Source organism: Odontomachus brunneus, unplaced genomic scaffold (genome assembly GCF_010583005.1).
Source record: "Odontomachus brunneus isolate Ranch 3 - 2012 unplaced genomic scaffold, Obru_v1 Obru_scaffold_035, whole genome shotgun sequence".
NCBI classification, from domain to species: Eukaryota; Metazoa; Arthropoda; class Insecta; order Hymenoptera; family Formicidae; genus Odontomachus; species Odontomachus brunneus.
In genome coordinates this window covers 1,244,226-1,264,957 of record NW_022639485.1, presented here as the reverse complement: position 1 = coordinate 1,264,957, position 20,732 = coordinate 1,244,226, and the positions used below count along the sequence as shown (strand labels likewise).

Below are 20,732 nucleotides of genomic sequence, written 5' to 3'. Positions count from 1 at the left end.
AATTATTCAAATTCACCCGGCGGCTTAATCGCGTGCTGTTCGCCATGCATGTAAGTAAACATTAAAGACGCCGAAATTGCATTGGCCGAGAGGTGGACTCGCCATTTTTGCGGTGTCCTCGCCTCTGCCTACGGCGGCCAATCGCGCGGTCTGCACCTTAAAAACGGTATCTCGAAGATGTGCCTGCGACAGGTATGCCAGTGAACAGCGCAAAAGAAAGAGAGAGAGAGAGAGAGAAAGAGAAAGGCGACTTCCGGGGAGGCTACACCTGGTGGCTGGGGTACGCGACCACCTATCGCGGACGACTTCGATTACCGGTCGTTGCGTGAAAATTAATGACGGTGTAATAAATAATATTGCGGTATTATTATTAATATTACGGGCAGAAATGGGCCACGCACACAGCACAATCAGGGACGCGAAGCACGGTAATCATATACGTCTTCTTGCTCTTTATGGCATGGGATAATTATATATTCAACAGAGAGAGAGAGAGAGAGAGGCGAAGAGAAGATCGAACCACCGTTGGGTGCGGAATTCGGTATCACAATTGCGATGATGTATCATTACTTGCGGGAAAAGGATTTCGTAACGTGTCGCGGCCTTTCGTTACGTCTCTCCGAAATCTCGGTGTCAATTGATATCATGATCATCTCTCGGTGCACGAATCGTGAGTAGCAGTTGGCATTCTCCCGCGCACCGTCTGTAGCAACGGTAAAGACGAAGTACAACGTTGGTTTGTGCTGGCGGAACAGCCCGCCAGCCAGGCGTAATTGCGATTACACGAACAGCGTGCGGCAGACTCTCGAGATTAATCACGGCGATGAATACCGCTGTGATTCGTAACGACGAGCAGCTCTAAATACGAGAAAATTACCTATATAAATCCACGTCCCGCCGGGCCGACGGCTTTTACTACTTGATTTAGACCAGCTGGCGAAAAAGGAAGCAACGGAAGGTGTAGTCGGACTGATGTCTGACGACTAAGTGCTCGCGTGGTGACTCGTCACGATGTGTCACTAATCCGTAATAAATGACTTTGTAATTCGTTACAAGGTATTCCTTGAACAAACATAATCCGTGTATTTACTCTGAATGTACAGATAACAGTTTTTCGCGTCCAATGTTTTGGACCACATGAGTGAGATTCTAAATTTGTCCTGAATGCAATTGAAAAGTTAAAAATAAATTAAAGAATTGATAAAAATTGTAGTTTCACTCACCGTCAATATCGTTGACACATATCTCGAGGTCCTCGCGGAATATAGGTAAATCAAAGTTACACTGGCACGTGCAGGAACTGTTTGGCACAAGGAGGCCCGTAGAACTTCGGGAATAAGGACTGGCTGTACCACCACTAAGCACCGTGCAAGCTTGCGTGCAAGAACCTGTAAACAATTTTTAAGTCGTTTTAATAACGCAAAACTTTCCACTTATAGCAATGAGGTTTGTATATTCTGTTAAAGTGAGTCAGTAAACATGTTTCCAATTGAATTAAGAAAAGGACTATTAATTATAGAAGATAATGCGGTGAAAAATTGACGAGTCTCCAACATAATATAGTCTATACATAATTTATTTTAATACTGTGCGAATTATCATCTCACCTTGATGCTACAAACAGTAGCTCAATTATTTGGCTTACGTTCGGAAATCGGAAATCATGATATATCACTGGACTCGTTCTACATCCTGGCTTTCCAATTGAACATTCTAGCTCTGTTATTCCGTCATCCCTCGTTTGTACAATAATACTGATACGACAAACGCACGGTATTTCTGTGCAGCACACTCTGCTTCAATCATGGATCGGTAACATGGGAACAATTGCAAATTTGCATTTCCAACCTCCATTAACACAACACAACGACGACGCGCGATACTCTCTGACTGCTCGTTTCGCAGTATACCCATCTCGGGCATTTACTTGACAATATCTTGTCGTGACGAACGCGTGGGACTTACTTTCAATACTCGTAGCGATAATTCGAATGTGAGATTTACACTTGGTGAGCCAAATTTGCAAAAAACACGAGACGATTCGTGAAATATGTTATTGTTGTCACGATCCATTTTCAGCACCAGTAGTGCAACTTCTTAGAAAAAAAACTCGTCGCCAATTAGTTCCGAAGTTACCGCTATGAGCCGCCAATTTCCAATGAAGAATTGAGATTGTGGTATTGTTCTCATGACATATCGTGATTATAGCTTTAACTTTCATTTTTGTCTTGATACTTATTGATCTAATCTTTGTTTTGTTCCTTACTTTTTATTACTTGAAATTGATTCATCTTTTTCTTTTCCATTTCTCTTTTTTTAAGATACTTATAACTATGAGTAAATAATCAGGATTATTTACATATTCTTTCTAAAATACGTAATAAACTAGAATAAATAAATAGAAATGCTTTGATACATTTTACTTTATCTAATAGGCTTTTTGTATATCTAAGGGTTATTTACAATAATTCCGTTCGTTTTCGAAGAACTTTTGCACTAATGCAGTAAGAGCGAAACAAATATATATTCTTTTACTCTAATTTATTGTATTAATATGTACTAGTTCAAAAATGTTTTTGAAAACTAACAGATCTAATAAGAAAACGATTAAGATACAAGTAAATAATGGGTCGGCATGCACTTTCGCTCAGTCAAGTAGTCAGTCAGTTGAGTAGACCTACTCAACGGTAAGTCAGACGTATTGCCGTCATTAGCGCCACTATCGTGGAAGGAAGCTTTTGCAACTTTCGCGAACTTTCTAGACTTTTTCAAACTGTTCGGCGGTTTGTGAGATTTTTCGCGGGAATGATTATTATTATATTCAGGCTGCCGTAAGTGATAAGAATATCGTCAAACTTCCACAAGTAAATATCACATATCATTCAAACTTATATTGTAAAGAGAGACACATAGATTGTATTTCGATATTCACTGTTAGTATTAAAAATTTGTATAATTCATATTGTGTATATTACAGACTTTTTGTACTGGCAGTGAATATCGGAACATAGTTTTACAGAAATTTCAAAGCTTGCGTCGTAATTTCCATGTCAAATGTCTTCGCATTTTTTACTTTGGCATAACCTTTGTAAATTTATAATTAACAGAAAAAACTGATTTGAACTTTGGCAAAATTTGAAACCCCGTGACTAGATGCTGTTCCGACCTAACCGCCATTACGATAAGACGTTCGAACACATTCAGACCTAAGTTTTTGGAATTCATACCTCGGTATCTTGGATGAAAAGACAATCGAGATAAGTCTGAGTCCAAGTAAAATAATAAGAAGAAAGTAAGGAAGGAAGTGATTAGATGCTAGAGGATGCCGACAAGGATCATTCCTGGAGGCAAAGACGTACCACAAGATCCTTTTTCCGCCGTGTAGTATTGACTCAATCGTGAGTTAAGAGATTTCCTAAAATCCTTTATTCAATTTTTTATCAATACTTTGGTTTGAAAAGTAAAGTATTGTTGTCAGAATTAAACTATGTCAAGAAAGAGACCTAACCTAATTCTTTCGTATCCTAATTCTTCCTCGTATTTATGCGCGCAACTTTATTAAGTTGGATTCTTTAATTTAGTTAGTAAAACGATGTTTCTATTCCAGATTTGAATGTGACAAAACGTGATTGGCCCCAAGATACTGCGTGTCAATGAGCACAATAAATGACCATGATAGATGACAAGTGACAAGTTTACAGGTGTAATCGTTTATAAAATTCATCAGTTAATTAGATCCACTTTGTTTTATAAGTTTTCTTATGTCTTTTGTATACATTTATATTTGAAACAATCAGAGAATTATGCCTGTTTGCTGCACCATATGTTATATGATTACGCAGAACTATTGCAACGATTATAACAAAGAACTAAGATATTAACAATAATTATGAGAGTTTTTAGATTAACAACAATTATAACAGATAATCAACAATGATTATGATAACTTATATCAACAAAAAATACAACAGGACTTTTATATTTATAACAATTATAACAAAAGTACCATATCTAGCAATATTTATAAAAGAACTGTTTATTTGATGTAATTCTCTAATTGTTTTGAACAGTAAGTAATGTGCAGCAGAATTGCATCTATAATTAACAATCATTTTGTTATTGTAGACTTAGATACTGCAATTATTAGTAAACAACTCATCTCATGCAGATTATGATAGTATCATCTACAAAACATTTTTTAAAGTGATTTCATAAATATAGTTTTTAAGAGAAATCAAAATTTTTACTGGCACCGTCGAGATAATAGCAAAATATCGCAAAAATATAAATTTTAATAGCGTCGCGAATAGAAAATGAAAAAATGTCATTATGTATTATCTAACATCTATTTTTATATAACTTTTGAAATTGCAGGACTGATATCATGATGCAGCAATAAGATTTGTCGATGGGCAAACATCCGCCTAAATCTATATACATACATCATACTATGTATATACATCATTCGACTTTGCTTAATATCGCAGAACATCGTCAGACTTCGTCGTAAAATGATAAGTATATAATTAAAACACTGATAAAGTGTTTGTAATATTTGTAGTGTACGTGTAGTCTCAAATTATTTACTTATGATGAAAGAAATATAATTATTAATATACTGATTGAATCGAGCAATAGTTTACATGTTGTATCTTATATGAGACATTCTGTATGATAAAAACAAAACAGCCAGATTTAGAAGAAGTATGTCTGTGCTTGGAGTTTGAAAGAAGCCTATCGCATAACAACTTCATATTTAGAATTCATAAACATACTTGATTTTATAAAGGAAATATAAAATGCCATTGTTTTGCTGAATTTTAAGCTGTCTCAATAAATCTTACATAAATATTCTTCTAACAGAAGAATATTTTATAATGCAAATGTTCCACAAATATATATATATTGGTACAATGATAATTAATAATGATAGCACAATGATAAATACTATGTTTGACAGAACACTTAATATAGAACGTTTAATACAAAATGTCTAATATAATATTATTAAATTACAATTTTGCATTATATTTTGATAAGTCTTTTATATGACATTACATGAGTCGAAATTTAGTCGAGATTTATTGATTGACAATATAAATAAGTCCTTGATTATACAGTTTAAAATCAATCAATTTAATTTTGTAAGATTAACTTTATTCTTTATAATTGTAAATTATTCAGTCTCTTTAATTGAAAGCATAATAGCTTCTCATTCATGATTATTCAATTATTTAAATCAATATTTCATATATGGTGTAATTTAGTTAATTCGTATGGTAAATCTGTTAACAATTTGCCATATTTAGCCTTGTCATTGTATCAAATTTTAATCTCCTTATTTATTTCCTTCCTTTTCATTTACACACATTTTACATCTTCATATCCTATCCAAATTTTCAATTTTAACAAAAGGAAAGAAATAAATACATATATTATAAACCCAAAAAGTCATACTTTATATTACCCATTTATTATATTTAAGCATTAATCTTCATTAGATTATTTAATATTTTTTACTATCACACATACGAAATCTGCAGTTAAATAAGTTAATTTAAGTGAATTATATATTACTTAAATTAAAAATAGAAATTGAATAGAGATATTGAAACAACCAAATATTCCATAATTTCGCACATCAATAATGATAATAAAAGCGTAGAGGTGCAAAAATGCAGAATTAAGATTTCGACTCAAGCGTGTTACAGATTAATATTTTGGCGCTTTTTGTGAAATACTATTTGATATTTTAGAAATTGCTGTTAGAATATTTAAAGAATTGTTATTAATACATCCGCCGCATTAATGGTCAATTAGTTTAATTATCATAACGCGAAAATAATCTTTAAATAGTTTTTCGCGTATCTGTTCGCATTGGTATAGTTAGATCGCGTTAGATTTTAGGCCACGATCCGTTACACGTTCCCAACAACCATCCGAGAACAATAGAGTACACAGTCGATGTGTCGCGCATGATACTTTTGGAGCGTACTGTACACGGGTGTGTACGTGACGTATACACGCGCCTGAGTGTATTGAAGGTCGCGCGACCGCCAAGCGACGCGGCATACGTGACGTATACGGCGCCTACGTGCGTGTGTATTATCCGCAGTTATCAAAACCGCCGCGAAAGGGAGCGTATCGGGAAAGGCCGCGCGCGCTATTTTCGTGAGTTTCCCGCGTCTATTCGTCTCTTCGTGAGTGAAATTACATTATTCCGCGAATGTGCTCGTCGCGTCGAGACCGTTCTAAGCAACGAGAGCACAGTAGAACTTTCACAGGGTATTATTATATTCCGCTTTAATTGCCTTTTAAGTAGAGACATATATTCGAAGCTCACGTCGAAACTTCCGTGCCAGATATCTCCGTACTATTAACTTGCTCATACGGAGCAAGCTCTCTCTGTAGTTGTGATTAATCGGAATTAGAACTACGTTCTGAAACTACGTTTCAGAGCCGGCAGGATTCGAGGCCCCGCGACTGCACGCAGTTCCAGGGGATGCTGAGATGACGCGGTTCCTGAGAACGCGGATGCTGCACCGGAGGATCCGGTTCGGGCCGAGTAGGGTCGGCTCGAAGGTGAGTTCACAGAGTTTCTCTCTTGTATTTTTATTTAATCATGTGAATTCCTTGGAAAGTAAAGTTCTGTTGTCGGGATAAAAATTGTTAAATTACGAAGGCAATAAATCTTAATTAACCTTCCGCACTTAATCTAACCTAACTTAACCTAATCCTTTTTCGTATTTAAGCGCGTTTGCTTACAAGCATTATTTATTTAAATTACATTAACAAATGTAATAAACAAAACATTACTTTTGTTTCAGATTTGGACGCAGGAAAATGTGGCTGACCCTAAATTTCATGTTGGTGAGTCAAAAAAAATAGACATATGAATTTACAGGTGATGGGTTTAAAAGTAGTGTATCTTTATAAAATTCGTCAGAGTCAATTAGATTTACTTTAAATTGCAACTTTTTGCATGCTTTTGCATAACATCAACAATCAAGGAATTTTTTAGATCAAATTACAAACTACTACAATACAGAACTATTACTAACAACAATTACAATTAAATTTGATATTAAAGATAATAATGTGAAAGAAATATATCAATTTAAATTATAACAGAAACATTCCTATTAACATTTATTTGAGTATTATTAGAGTAATAACGTTTATGATAGTTTTATTGTATTAATTTTAACAAAATTATTTATTCATTTTATAATTATAACTTCATTATTATTACAATTATTATTATTACTATTGTTATTATTACTATTATTACTATTATGAAAACTTATTACTTTATTATTTTTTTACATTTATATATTTTATTTACTATATTAATATATTTATTTATTAGAATTATTTATTTAATTATTAGAATTATTTATTCAACTTGATTCCTTCATTGTTTTAAGTAGTACATCATACACAGCAGAATTGCGTGCGCAATCCGCGATTATTCCGCCTTTTTGTTGATTTCAAATTCGCGATTGTCGCGATTATTAGCTTCCTGAATTTTTCGCATATGCGATGTGACGAATCTCATTAAATTCAATTCGTTAAAATATCGCGGTGGCAAACAATGAGAAAGTATCGCGTAGTAACTATTTGGTATTTAGTAATTATTTTGTTTGCGGACGAATTGATTTCGACATCGTCGTGATTTGCATTGATTTTTTTTTTCAATATCCAACATCTTGCGCGAGATGTATCGGTATCTGAGACATTTCGTCAAGTAAATTCGTAAATATCGTTTTAAGAGAAATCATATTTTAAAGTCATTCACGCCGTTTTAACTCGTTAATGCTGAGGAACTCGATACACTCGCGAAACACCGTTAAGACGTAAATTTTGTTCGCGTCGCGAGCCAAGAGAAATGTTAGGCAAAGCCTAACAGTTATTTAGGCGACGTGGGACGATTTAGGATATTTAACTTGAGAATGACGCAGTCGAGGATGCACCAGGCATTCAACGATGGACCAGGATCTGGACCTGAGTGGATTTGGTTCTACATCGTTAAACATCGCAGAACTTCAGGGAATTGGTGAGCATACAACTGAGACGCTCAAGAAGCGATTATATTATTTGTAATGCATGCCGTAGACGTAAATCATTGACTTCTGACGAATAAAGTAGAATCATTAAAATATATTTTAACGTATCTTGTATGAGACGTTCTGTATGACAAGAGCGAAGCCGCTGATCTTAGAAAAAACATGTTTATGTTTGAAATTTGAACGAGATCTACCGCACAGCAGCTCGCACTTGAAATATGTAAATAATTTGTTGTTATGAAGAAAGTATAACATGACATAGTTTTGCTTAATTTTACCAGCCATAACATCTTACAACTAGAATTCTTTTTTCAATGTTAGAATAGTTTTCTTTTGGTTTTAGAGAAATCTTCTTGAGGCCATATACAAGAAAATATCTGTTAAGCATAAGATAATATTTTTTTTAGTTATTATATGGTGAATGTCGCTCTTGTCACATATATGGAACGCTTCATATGATATTATTGATTTACAATTTTACATGTCATCAATTAGAATGTACCTGTTCTTTGACAATACCTAAGTCGAAATTTAGTCCGTTATTTTTTGAGAAACAATAACGAGAGTTTTTGATTAAGTTGTAAATCCATGTTTACTTTATTCAAAAAGTATTTATTCAAACAATTGAATAATAGCCCATAAATATGAATTTATATAATCAGTATTATACCTTTCTAACTAAAGATTATATGAATACGAGGTCTTGGTTGCCAATTTATTTTATTTTATTTCTTTTTAGCCTTATTATTGCAGCAAGTCCAAGTTTAAATCTCTATTTCACTTTTCTTCTATTTCAATTTACCTCTTTTAAATCCTAATTTTATTGCAATTGTCAACTAAAAAAGATAAATTATCAGTAAAAGTTGTATTATTTCCTTATCATATTAATAATTAATAATTATTCCTTGTTAATTATTTAATATTTATTTATCGTATACATTCAATCTGCAATCAAGCAACTATTACTCAATATTTTATTTATTAAAGTTAAATCAATTAGATTTTCAATTCAATATATTCAGAATATTGAGATAATCGATTGTTAAATAATTTCTGATATCAATAATAAGGCTGTTGCAACGAAATAAATGAACAAAATTTCGACTTAGTATCATCAATTTACATGGACATACACATGATGATGATGACATGAAATACATCTTGAAATACTTGAATATACATCAATGCGTTTTACACGACATTATTCATTTGCGATTTTACATGTTTATGTTTTGTTATATCTTACACATGATGTGACATACAAAACTTTATATGTCACGAATTTATCATGATGCATCTTATACATGACGCTACCAACCTGCAATTTTATATGTCGTCAATTTACATCGCGATGCGTCTTATACGACACTATCAACCTGCAATTTTATATCTTATCATTATGACGTGTCTCACACGACACCATTAATCTGATATCTTATCTCACAAACGCACTCTTATTAATTGGGCTTGAAAATTATCTTGCTTTATCCCATCTTATGCAACCGCGTAATTGTTGTCTCGCTGATGCTGGTTATTGCGTCCTTAGTGTCGTACACGTCAAAGCGTATTATTTTATAAGTATACGTTAATCGATATATCCGCGTGCGTGTGTGTATGTCGTGAATCAATAACTCATTCGTGTGCCAAACTCGTTTCGCGGGAACCTCTCGGTGATCCGAGAGCCTCGAAAAGATGTATAGTCGTGTCTGAAATTTGCTCGTACTGATCGTCAGGACGCGCCGTATAATCCAAGCCAGCAAGGACAGGTCGGACAGCTGTCAAACCGTTACATCGTAATTTCACGGTTAATCCGTTACGAACGTTCCTTTTTTTTCTTTTCTTATTTCATGCAGCGGTTGTGTCACGATTTCGCGCAAAATCGTCCTGAAACACGTTCGGTACTCTCGAATCACGCGTCATTATGCTTTCGTGTACCGGAAAATCACGCGGTACTTCTGTGCCACGCCACTTTCGCGAATCATGCTTTACAGGCCCACTTCTCGAAAACCGAGGCAGATTATCGAAATGCAACATGTCATAACATGTCGTCGTTTTACATTATTTACATTGCAAAGGAATCGTTGATTGATATCGGGGTGATGATTGGGAAGAGTACACAGGTGCACAAAAAGCCCATTCTCGAGAGAACTACTTTAGAAACTTGTGTTTCGTGTTACAGACGTATTTAGCACCGCAATTATTATTTTATTAACTATCAACTACTTTTGTAGTTACCTTTGAATTTTCTATGAAATAAAATGAAGTATTTTTGACGTCGCGAATATTAATAGTTACCTTCTAAAACTTGTCTTATGTAAAAGATTCTCAGATTTAAAGTTGGATCCGAGCTTTTTAGTTGAACTATTACATTTGTAATCTTGATTCAGGTGGAAAATTCTCTGAAAAAAACTCTAAATTCAAATCTGTGTACCTCATCTGAGATAAGTTTTAAGTAACTACTATTAATATAGACTTTAGAGTTAGATGTGAATTTTTCAGTTGAATCACGCTTGCAAATGTAATGTCACATATATTACATGATTCAAATAAAAAACTCAAATCTAATTTCATATTCAAATCTAAGTATTTCACATGGGATAAATTTCAAGTAATGTCTATTAATACAAGTCATAGGTCTGTATTAATAGTTACTTCAAATTTGTCTCGAATGAGATACTCAGATTTGAATTTAGAATTAGATTAGAATTAGATGTAAATTTTTCAGTTGAATTACGATTATAAATATAATGTTGCGTGTATCATTTGATTTAACAAAAATCTCGGATCTGACTTTAAATTCTGATTTGAGTAACTCACGTGAGACAAGTTTCGAGTAATGACTATTAGTCATCGAGATCGCTTTGTGTGAAAAAAATGTTTTAAGATCTTTATTTTCTTGAGCACAGCTCAGCGCAATGCCAATATAACAACGGGTTAGATCAGCGTTAGTATAACCGTGATATTACGGCTCAATGCCATATTTACCTTCGATGGTAAAGATATCTCCATCGGTGTGTCTGATGACCGACAATTCCTGACAGCAGGCAACTCGTAGGAGGTAGAAGTAGCTCGCGAGAACGAGAGCTAGTGGACGCATCTTCCCCACAGCATTCTGCAATGACAAATAGGTAGCAGGGTAAATAATCGAGCGCGATATGTCGATGACGGCGAGGTTTTACATGTTTCGTTAACAACAAGCGCGCAACAAGTGTCGTTCGTGGCTACAACCAGCCAATAAATCAGTAGAAAATATCTCGAGAATTAATGGCTGCTTCATTTCGCGGGATTACACAAGAGGGAAAGACAGAGAGGGAGAGAGAGAGAGAGAGAGAGAGAGAGAGAGAGAGAGGGGGAGAGAAACTTCCGGCAAGTGTCCATTTATGGCACCTTGCCATCTCGTCGCCGGATCTTTGCTAAAGACTGCCGTCCCTGCACACTTATCGCGGGAATGTTAACACACGCATATCGTTTATCATCAACAACGCGGATCCTCATTACTAGGAGATACGCGAATTTAATCGTTGCATTATTTCCTATAGTTATTTATGGTCGCGGCTGTGATTAGAACGCTCGTGAACGCTCATGTATTCGCCTCAGAATCGTTCACGTGAGGCGCGAGCATGAAGCCCGCGAAAATCGAAAGAAGCCTAGGCTGTAGATACTAATTCAGTTATTAGGACCATCAAAGTAATCATTCTAAATTCGCCGGAGTCCTACGATCGGCTCACGAGTGTTATGATTACCAGTCATTGAGTGAAATTGCAATTAACCTTGGGGCCCCCGGTATACGAATCATATCTCTCTCTTTGGTGCTGTCCTCGAGCTTTTTACATCTCGTAATTGATATCGGTGTCGACGCGATCCAACGGGATATTTACGAGGCACAGATCACCCTCGTCTCGTCTCTCTAATTCAATCGTCGCGGCGACTAATCGGCATGTCGGCGGGAATTGCGTGTGACTTTTTAATGGGAAGCGCTACGAGCGCAATATCCACTAATTCTTGCTGATTCTCGTTGAATTGTACGGACGATCGTCGGGATTAATCGTGGCTGGCAGGGAAGTCGGCGGTTTCCCTCGTGTAAGTAATGAATCATCTGCCAACAATCATCTCGTCTCTTTGGAGTAATGTCATCAGTCATTTCGATAACTGGCGCAACTAGTAGTTTCGGAAGTATCTGTCACCTGCGTCGTGGATATCGTTGTGAGGAAAAAAGGACACATAGGTTTATCTCTCTCTGTCTTTCTCTCTTTTTCTCTGTGACGAGAGGTGGAAAGAGGGATCGTTGTAATTAATCAAGCTAGTAATTGACTTCGCCGTCTGTGAACACTTGTCCGAGAACTAATGAGATATTCGGAGTTTGCGTAATTTCGTCGTTTGTCACGAGTGTACTCCGTGCACTCCTAGGTATCTGTCTTTCGCGCGAAGCAACGATAGATAAGTACAATAAAATATAGGCAGATACTCAGGTAGACTTTCACGACGTGAAGCAATCGATGATGAAGTGAAAAACAAATTTGAAGAATTCTTTAAACTACGTTTACGAGGCAAATGTATTCTGTCAAATCATTGAACTTGCACGATGTAATAATGTAAATTTTTGATTGATATTGATATAGCTACAAATTTATTAAAAACTACATTCAGATTTTCGTGTCACGTTTCGCATTACATTACATCGTTTTAAGTAAATTCTGATCATTCTTTTAGTATTTCATGTTATGTGATAAAAAATATGAATGCGACATGAATCACTCATAAGAATGATGCAAATTTTACAAATCGAATAAATATGGTGGCATCAACTTTGTTAGTTGATTTGCATCTCTTATAAATGATCCATAACTTATATTTATCGCATAAAATATTAATAAAATGGAAGTGTGAAAGAAGTGCGAGAAAGGACGATTGGAGTTTGCTCAAAATAATGTGCCATGCAAATTTAAGTATGACTTTTATTTGTAGTTATATCAATATAATTAAATTGAGAAACTCACTTTTAACTCAAAATTCAGATTTGAATGTCTCACTTGAAATAAGTCTTAGGTGATGACTATTAATACGGGTTTTAGTCATCAAAGTCACGTGAGGAAAGTAATCGTTATTTAAAGATATTTCTTTCTTCGATTATCTCACGTGTGACAATCGTGAAAGTCTCTATCTATGGCAAAATAATACAATAGAATATAAAATATAATCTCGTGGAAAGCTTCGATTACCGGAACTTTATGGGACGTCGACTCAATTGAGCGCGCGACCGCACAGGAACGGACTTGAGAACTGAAATTTTTCCCGCTAGCCTTTGTTGCCGCACAATGTATCCCCTTTCTGTCGCTCGACTCGCGCGTTGTATGCACCTTGTAATCGTTTCACATAGGGTCGTTTGTTCGAAGAATTTAATAAGCGTCATAGATGACTGGTTACTTTTCCATAGCGTAATCAGTCTTTCGTGGTAATCTTCTCGCATCTATAAGGTATACACTCGCGGCAGGTGTTGGAAATTGCGCTATCACGATTATATTAATCGGCCGATGAGTCATATCCGAAGTCCAACTATCGAATCTTAGCGCGTGATTACCGTCGCCACGTTAGGCCGCGTAGGCAAATGCTAACAAGCGCTCGTGCGCGCGCGCGCGCTCGCCGTAATTACAGTGCAAACTCGCCGCGAAATTGTGTTAATAACGTATTTACAGCGAGAGCACTCTGTATGGCGCACCTCTCGCGTCTCAGCCGGACTCTGCACGCGTTGATTAAATTTCCTATCCTCCACGTACGTCGTCTCGTAATTACTTGGACGTGCGCTTCAAGCACCTCTCAGCTGTCGAAAAACGGGAGGAAAAAAACGGCGCTTAACATACGGGAAAATTGACTTTCTTTTTACGGAGCGAAGTTTGACGGAGATAGGTGATGAAACAGGACGATAAACATTTCGACACTAAGAGAAAAAATCTAGAAAATAATAAATATTTATTCGGTGGGTACACTGAAGAAAAATACTTCAAAATTTATTTGTGGGATATGAAACTTATTTTTGCGAAATAAATTCTGTAAGATAAAATTTATTTTTGCGAATAAGCTTTCTTTATATTCTACAAATAAATGCTGATACATTCTTTTTTCAATGTAAGATTTTTCTTTAAATGTAGTTTTTTTATTGAGAAAAGAAAACTAGAAAAATTATTTGCGAGATATAAAATTTATTTCTGGGGAAGAGAATTTATTTCTGTAAAATATAAATTATGAAATAAACTTTTATATCCTACAAATAAATTTTCAAATATTTTTTTCTAAGTGTATAGTATGCTGCACTAACAAGTAAACCTATCCAAAAGTTACACTCCGATTCCTTTCTAATTTGGCACAAGTGTTGAAGTATAAAAAATATTTAGGTCATATATTTTCATTTTGGATTTTTCATTTTGGATATTTACCTTTTGGATAAGTTTACTTGTAAAAAAAAATATTTGGAAACTTATTTGTGGGATATAAAGTTTATTTTCATAAAGATAATTTTTGTGAAATAAAGTATATTTCTGTAAAGTGAACTTTTATCCCACCAATAAATTTTCAAGTATTTTGTCTTCAATGTAATAACATATTTACTTATATTAATATAAAGTATTTTTGAAACAAGAAAATACACACATACACATACAGTATATCTCAAAATTTTGGCTTTCTCTATAGAACCAACTATTTATTCTATTTCAATAAACGAATTTAGATTTAGAGGTGAATATGTTATTAGTATCCATTGAATCAATATTTCTTATTTTTAGATAGTTTTTTCTCTCGATGAATGCAGTTGCGACGAGATAAATTATAAATTCATGGTGATATCGAACTATGAAATTGGCGATTTTGTCTCGAAATCGTTTGCTAGGAAAGAAACAGCGTTCTTCGCGTCCGGTATTTCTCGCGGAGATTCGGTGGTTGCGAACTACCAGTTTCTTCCAGCGGCGAGTTCGTTGAACGAGTATGTTGAAAACGGGCGACTCCCGGGAAGGAGGGTTTGGCAGATGCTCGTGGTCGCCGATAAAGTTCGCTGGCCAACGAACCACTACGTCGATAAATCTCTTTTATGATGCACGTAAATGCCAGTACGTTCTTAATTATACGCGAACGTGTCAGTCGCGATCCTGTCTCGGAAATCGCATACGTAGGCAGTAAACTTGGATACGCCGTTGTCATTTTAATGGGATATTAATGTCTTATTTTGTCCACCGACTGGGTTATCTCCAAAGCCGCGAGACACAAACAAATGATTGCGTTGAATCCACAAACAAAATATTAAAAAAAAGATACGAGCCCCGATTAATCTTAATTACTAAAGAAAAGTAAATGACAAGTAAGAGAAGGCGGCGGGAACGCTTTTACTCGCCATTTACTTTTTCTTTATTACTTTGGATTGCACATCGTAAGAGCTTTATTTCTCTTTAATTTTAATTACATTTATTATATTCTGGACCCGCTTACAGAAAAAGTCGAAATGAAAGTAACCTAATTTTGAACGTTCTTATTGAACGTTTTGGTCCTTAAGTACGAATATTTAAATTTTTAATATAGAATATTTATACATAAATTGAATGTATATTTTATATTGTATTAGTTTAAGTGTATTCGTATGTAAAAACTAAAACAATGGTATCAATTCCTGAACATATATCTAACTATGAATATTTTTTTAGTTTTGGTCTTTAAATACAAACACATTTAAACTTTCAACATAAAATATATGAACATATATTTTGCGTCGAAAGTTTAAATATTCGTATCTAAAGACCAAAATAACAGTATCAGTGCCTGACGTAATTTTAGACATTCATGGCAAGAAGAGAGAGAGAGTTTTGGTTTTTAAATATAAATATTTAAACTTTCAACACATAGAATGTGTATACATATGTTTTATATTGAAAGTTTAAATATTCGTACTTAAAAGAATCAAAACAATAAGAATGTCCAGAAGATCAACATTTTGATTCTACTTTCGACCTCAATATTCCATTTAACACTTATTTGATATATCAATCTTTTTATTAATGCTATTTAAACTAGCTTGCCAAGAGATCCTCTTTAGAACTTATAAGTAGCATTTTACTCGTTTTTTGCCGTTTAGAGACTAAGTAGGATTTCAGTTTCCATGTGTATCACATTAGATCCTTCAGAATATAAAAGTGTTATAGGAAGTTCCAGGTCCAAAGTAGATCTGAAATTTCTCTATTCGGGCAGACATTATTCGTACTTTCATTTTGCTCCACATTTCCATCGCTCTTCGTGAACTCTTCGGTGTGTCGATATCAAAATTGATACCAAAAATAAGAACTTCGAATTACATTTAAGCTATAAATAGGGAGGAAAAATAGCGGCGTTCGCGTTACGGAATGCAGAATCGAGCTCAGGCTTAATGATACGTCATCGTGCATACAATAACGTAGCCGGCGCGATCGGTCGGGGAACCGCGTCGGCAAGGTGCCATTTCGCCGGAAGGTCGACGTTGCAGGAAGTACAAGCTCCATGCCCCTTTTACGGCGCGCCGCATCTGGACAGGCGGCACATCGGATTTTGTCCCGCGTTGCGTTCCGCGCGTTGCACGGGACGACACGGCACGGCGCACGTGGTGTTATCTTGCGCGTGCCATCGGCTCGATTGCGCATAACGTAAAGTTGAGCCCGGTGCCCGCCGGTGTTTCTTGCTCTATTGGTCCACTCGCGCGCCGACGGTGTAATTTATATCGATCCGCGTAGACGTAGACGTCTCCCCCTAAGCTCGCATTACACTCTCCGGAAGATCTCCTGTATACACGATATACTTGCGGTCGCGCCGGCCGACGGTCTTTCCGTCCGGAATTTCTTCTGCCCGCTCGCAAGCAAATTCCTGCCGCGTGATATCGCGACCGATCGCGTTTTTTCACCTGTGCACGCGTCGCACGCGCGCGCAGTACATCGCGATGCATCGCGGTCCATCGCGGCGCTAATCTAGCGAAACGACTCGTCACATAAGTAGGGATCGCAATCTTTGAACGAAAGAAGACTGTGCGCGGAGGTTGTGCCGGCTGTAACGTAATGATACTTGATCACCTTATAATGACCTTCCCGTTGCCATTTGCGTGATGACGTAACGATATCTTAATAATGTTACAGGTTAGTTCATTCATCTATATACATATGCATATATATATTACACACACACACAAAATAAAATGTCTGTTTCTTATACACTTCTAAACTCTTGGACCGACCTAGATGCAATTTTACATAGTTACTTTTTACCTAGACAGCATGAGCTCTAAAAACGATGCATAAGATGACTTTAAGATGACTTTTAGTCATCTTTATGATACATCTTTTAGAGGTGTCATAAACATAACTAAAAGACATCTTATGCGTTATTTTTAGAGCTTGTATTGTCTGGGTAGTATCCCACAAAAGTCTAAGCGTAAAATTTGGACATGTTATACACTTCCCCGATTTCATCCCGTTATGATAATCCGGGCAAAGTTACTAAAAAAATTATTTTTGTATTAAAAACTAAAATATTTGATATTGTATATTTGATATACGATTTGGATACCCGAAATTTTCTTCTTCACTTTCTTTAGTGTCAAAATAGGTTGTATTATAAGGTTATATTATAAGCTTCAGAATAGATGTTGAATGGAACAGTGAGGCTGAAGATAGGATAAAAATTTTGACTCGGGATTACTTGCGTTGTCGCAGTTTGACGGAAACAAGTGTCTAGGTAAACGTTAAACGTCAATGATTGTCCGCGATGTTATCCAATCTCTGACTTTAAGTATCGCTTCGCGTGAAACTATTTTCTCGTTTTTTTTTTCATTAGGTTAAATTTTACTGCCTAGTCATTGCCAAAGTGCTAAATTCAACAGCGACGATTTTTCGAGCCGCCCGTTGACATTTTATCGCCATAAAATAATAAAGATAACTAAAATGTCAGAAATGCGGGCTCGATTTCTATCGAAGTGGCCGCTGCGACTTTACGATTTCGAGCGAGAACCGGTGTGACCGATTCGCACGTGTGTCTATTTTCAGTGACAGATTATGGTGTTTCGAATTGCGCGAGCCGGACTGCACACATTCGCGAATGTCATGCGCACGGAATATTTCGTAACAGTGCCAACGGTCACGGTCGGCGAACAGGACGATCGCGAGGTAACGATAGAAAGCAGCTATTTCCACGATCGGTGACATGAATATCGAACGGGACGATTTTTCATCGCCGTGTGCAAGCCGCAGAGGAGGCTCCGAACGCTACACGAACGTTTCGTTCGGGTCGCTGCGGTAATCAGCGAGTACGACCGCGAAATCGTGCTCGTGATCGACGATTTCAAGACCAGACAGCTTCGACACTCAGAGAAAAACACATAGTAACGGCAACTTGTATAAATGACAACCATACGAGTTTTGTACGTAGAATTAACGCGTGTATAGATTATCTTCTATAGAAAATTTCCTAAGGCGAATTATCTCAACATTTTATTTTATTAGGTTTTTCTTAACTTCAAATATTTCGCTGGGGAGAGTACAAAAATATGTCTTTTAGAATTTTTACTTTTTTGTATCTCGCAGTGCAGTTAAACCTCCCTCTTTTTCTCTCATACTTTAAAGATGTTAAGATAAATAAGTTTCCCACGCATTAATTAATAGTCCAACATATTAGACACACATATGATTTCACATACTTCAGGTATGAGGACAGTCAGGTTATAGACTTGGAGAAATATGCAGCCAAATGTGAAAAATACGGCGGTATATTTTTTCAACAAATAATAATAATAATCTCCTCAGTCCTGATGTGCAGCCAGCTGGACATTTCTCCAAGTCTATAACCTGACTGTCCTCATATCTGAAGTGTATAAAACCACATTTGTGTCTAACATGTTGGACTATTAATTAAATGCGTGTGAAATGATGGTGGAGAACTTTGAGGATATTAAAAGAAAATTACCCGAATTACGACGCCAACGTACAAACGCGGCCGATCTCGTCGCTTTTACCAGGAGTATATTCGATATTTCATTACCGCCGTGTCGTTACATATTCCGAGGCCGAGTCCAAAGTCTCATCTCGCCGGCCGATGGCGATTGTGTCCCGGGTAACCGTTACCGCATAAATACACGCGAACCCGATGTTAATACCAGTATTCTCGCGTGCCTTCGCAATTACCATCGCCATCGTGGAAAGAGCGGTACATTAGTATTCCATACGATTCCCCGGGTCCTCCGGGCGGTACGCGCGACGCACTCTGTCGAAATATGAAGCTGGGACCTCTTAAAGGTCCGCGATACGCGCGTAAAAGCGGCTCCGTGGCGCTCGACGCCGGCCCGTTAATTATTGCCGCACGCTCGTATGTTACCGAAGGTAAGAAAACTCTTGTTAATTCCGCACCGTGACCGGCTCTTCCACGGCTTTTAACGCGTAACGTAACGAGCCAGACGCTGATTAATCACTTCTGCCTCGTTTAATTGTTGCGACATTTACGGCAGAGGGCCGGGCTGAACGGAGCAAATCAAAGGCTTTCGCGATTCGGACGTCGGATTCGTTCGATGGGCGTCAGAAATGACGGTCTGTCCGTAGCGAGACATGAGAAAGAAAACGATCGAGGAGAGACCGCCTCGTAATGAACTGCTGTAGAGTAGATCATAATATTCACAGTCTCCCTCCTTGAAATATCAAGCAGATTTCTTTTCACGAAATGGATTTCCTGGAAAGTGGGAATCGATGTCGAACATTAAGTAATCGAGCGATTAATAGTTATTTACGTCGATAAACAAAAATCTTTTACTGTTATTGGGATACTCAACCGGGATGTTTATTGCTACTGTAAATCGTCCATAAAAATTTCATAAGCGACATAAATATATTCGTGTTTCTTATTCTCGTAAAATGCTACTAGAATGGACGACAAAATTAGGTCTTCAACGACGATGCTTTGTGAGCGCGCGAGTGTTCAGATTATTTGCATACACTGATATGATAATGTGTGATGTATACAAATTTAAGTCCAAATTCCGCGATATTTGGGATTTTATATGTACTGTTACGTATGTCGTGATGGGAATACCCATCACGAGAAGAGAACGTGTTTGTTCGTTGATAGCCATATTGAGGAGGAATTTATCATTGTCATTATATGTATACAATTTTGCCTCGTTTTGATTAAGATAGAACTTTTTCAACGACAATAGACCGTTCTCAAAGAAAACTCTAGAAAGCGTGAAATAATTTTGACTCAATATTTTTATGCATCTTTACAATGCTTTCTTAGCTGTAAAAGTCGATGCAGAAACCTAAAATTGAGTCAATAATCATACTTGTTTTTTATTATTTATCTTCTTACAGTTTTAGAGTTGGTTACCTGCCTGGTTTGTCTTTTTCGTGCCGATTTCTAATACTGTTAGAATATTGGAATAGGATTGTAAGAAATAGAATTATATTAGGACCTTAACTTAGTTTCCGCCCGCAAATGTTAGATGGCAATGCAAACAGTTCTAGTAGTCATTACTAACGAAACAGGTAGTTTGTGATTAATTTCGACATTTCTCGATAACATTCAGTCAGCATACACAATTATTTTCCTAAACAACAATTTCTTTTGCTTTGTGAAAAATGGAACGCGATAAAGTGTTTTTTCGACATGTGCTTTTGCACT

At 36.3% G+C, this 20,732-nt stretch overlaps 2 protein-coding genes and 1 long non-coding RNA gene across 5 annotated transcripts in view; 2 read left to right on the top strand and 1 right to left on the bottom strand.

Annotated features, from left to right (window-relative positions):
• Positions 1–20,732, bottom strand: part of LOC116843751 — a 119,160-nt gene that overhangs the window by 31,551 nt on the left and 66,877 nt on the right. For all 3 annotated transcript variants that reach the window (XM_032814473.1, XM_032814474.1, XM_032814475.1), the window contains exons 2-3: positions 11,052–11,178; positions 1,224–1,388 (exon numbers count right to left, since the gene is read on the bottom strand). In XM_032814473.1, coding sequence (XP_032670364.1) covers positions 1,224–1,388; positions 11,052–11,163 — 277 coding nt within the window. In that variant the 5' untranslated portion in view covers positions 11,164–11,178. The remainder of the gene's footprint in view (positions 1–1,223; positions 1,389–11,051; positions 11,179–20,732) is intronic.
• LOC116843768 lies at positions 2,810–4,622 on the top strand. The gene is made up of 4 exons (XR_004377923.1): positions 2,810–2,864; positions 3,108–3,398; positions 3,608–3,701; positions 4,375–4,622. It is a non-coding gene; the product is annotated as an uncharacterized LOC116843768 (long non-coding RNA).
• Positions 6,122–20,732, top strand: part of LOC116843753 (solute carrier organic anion transporter family member 74D) — a 332,001-nt gene continuing 317,390 nt past the window's right edge. Inside the window, exons 1-2 of the mRNA XM_032814481.1 lie at positions 6,122–6,582; positions 6,828–6,870. The gene's annotated coding sequence lies outside the window, so the exon portion shown is untranslated. The remainder of the gene's footprint in view (positions 6,583–6,827; positions 6,871–20,732) is intronic.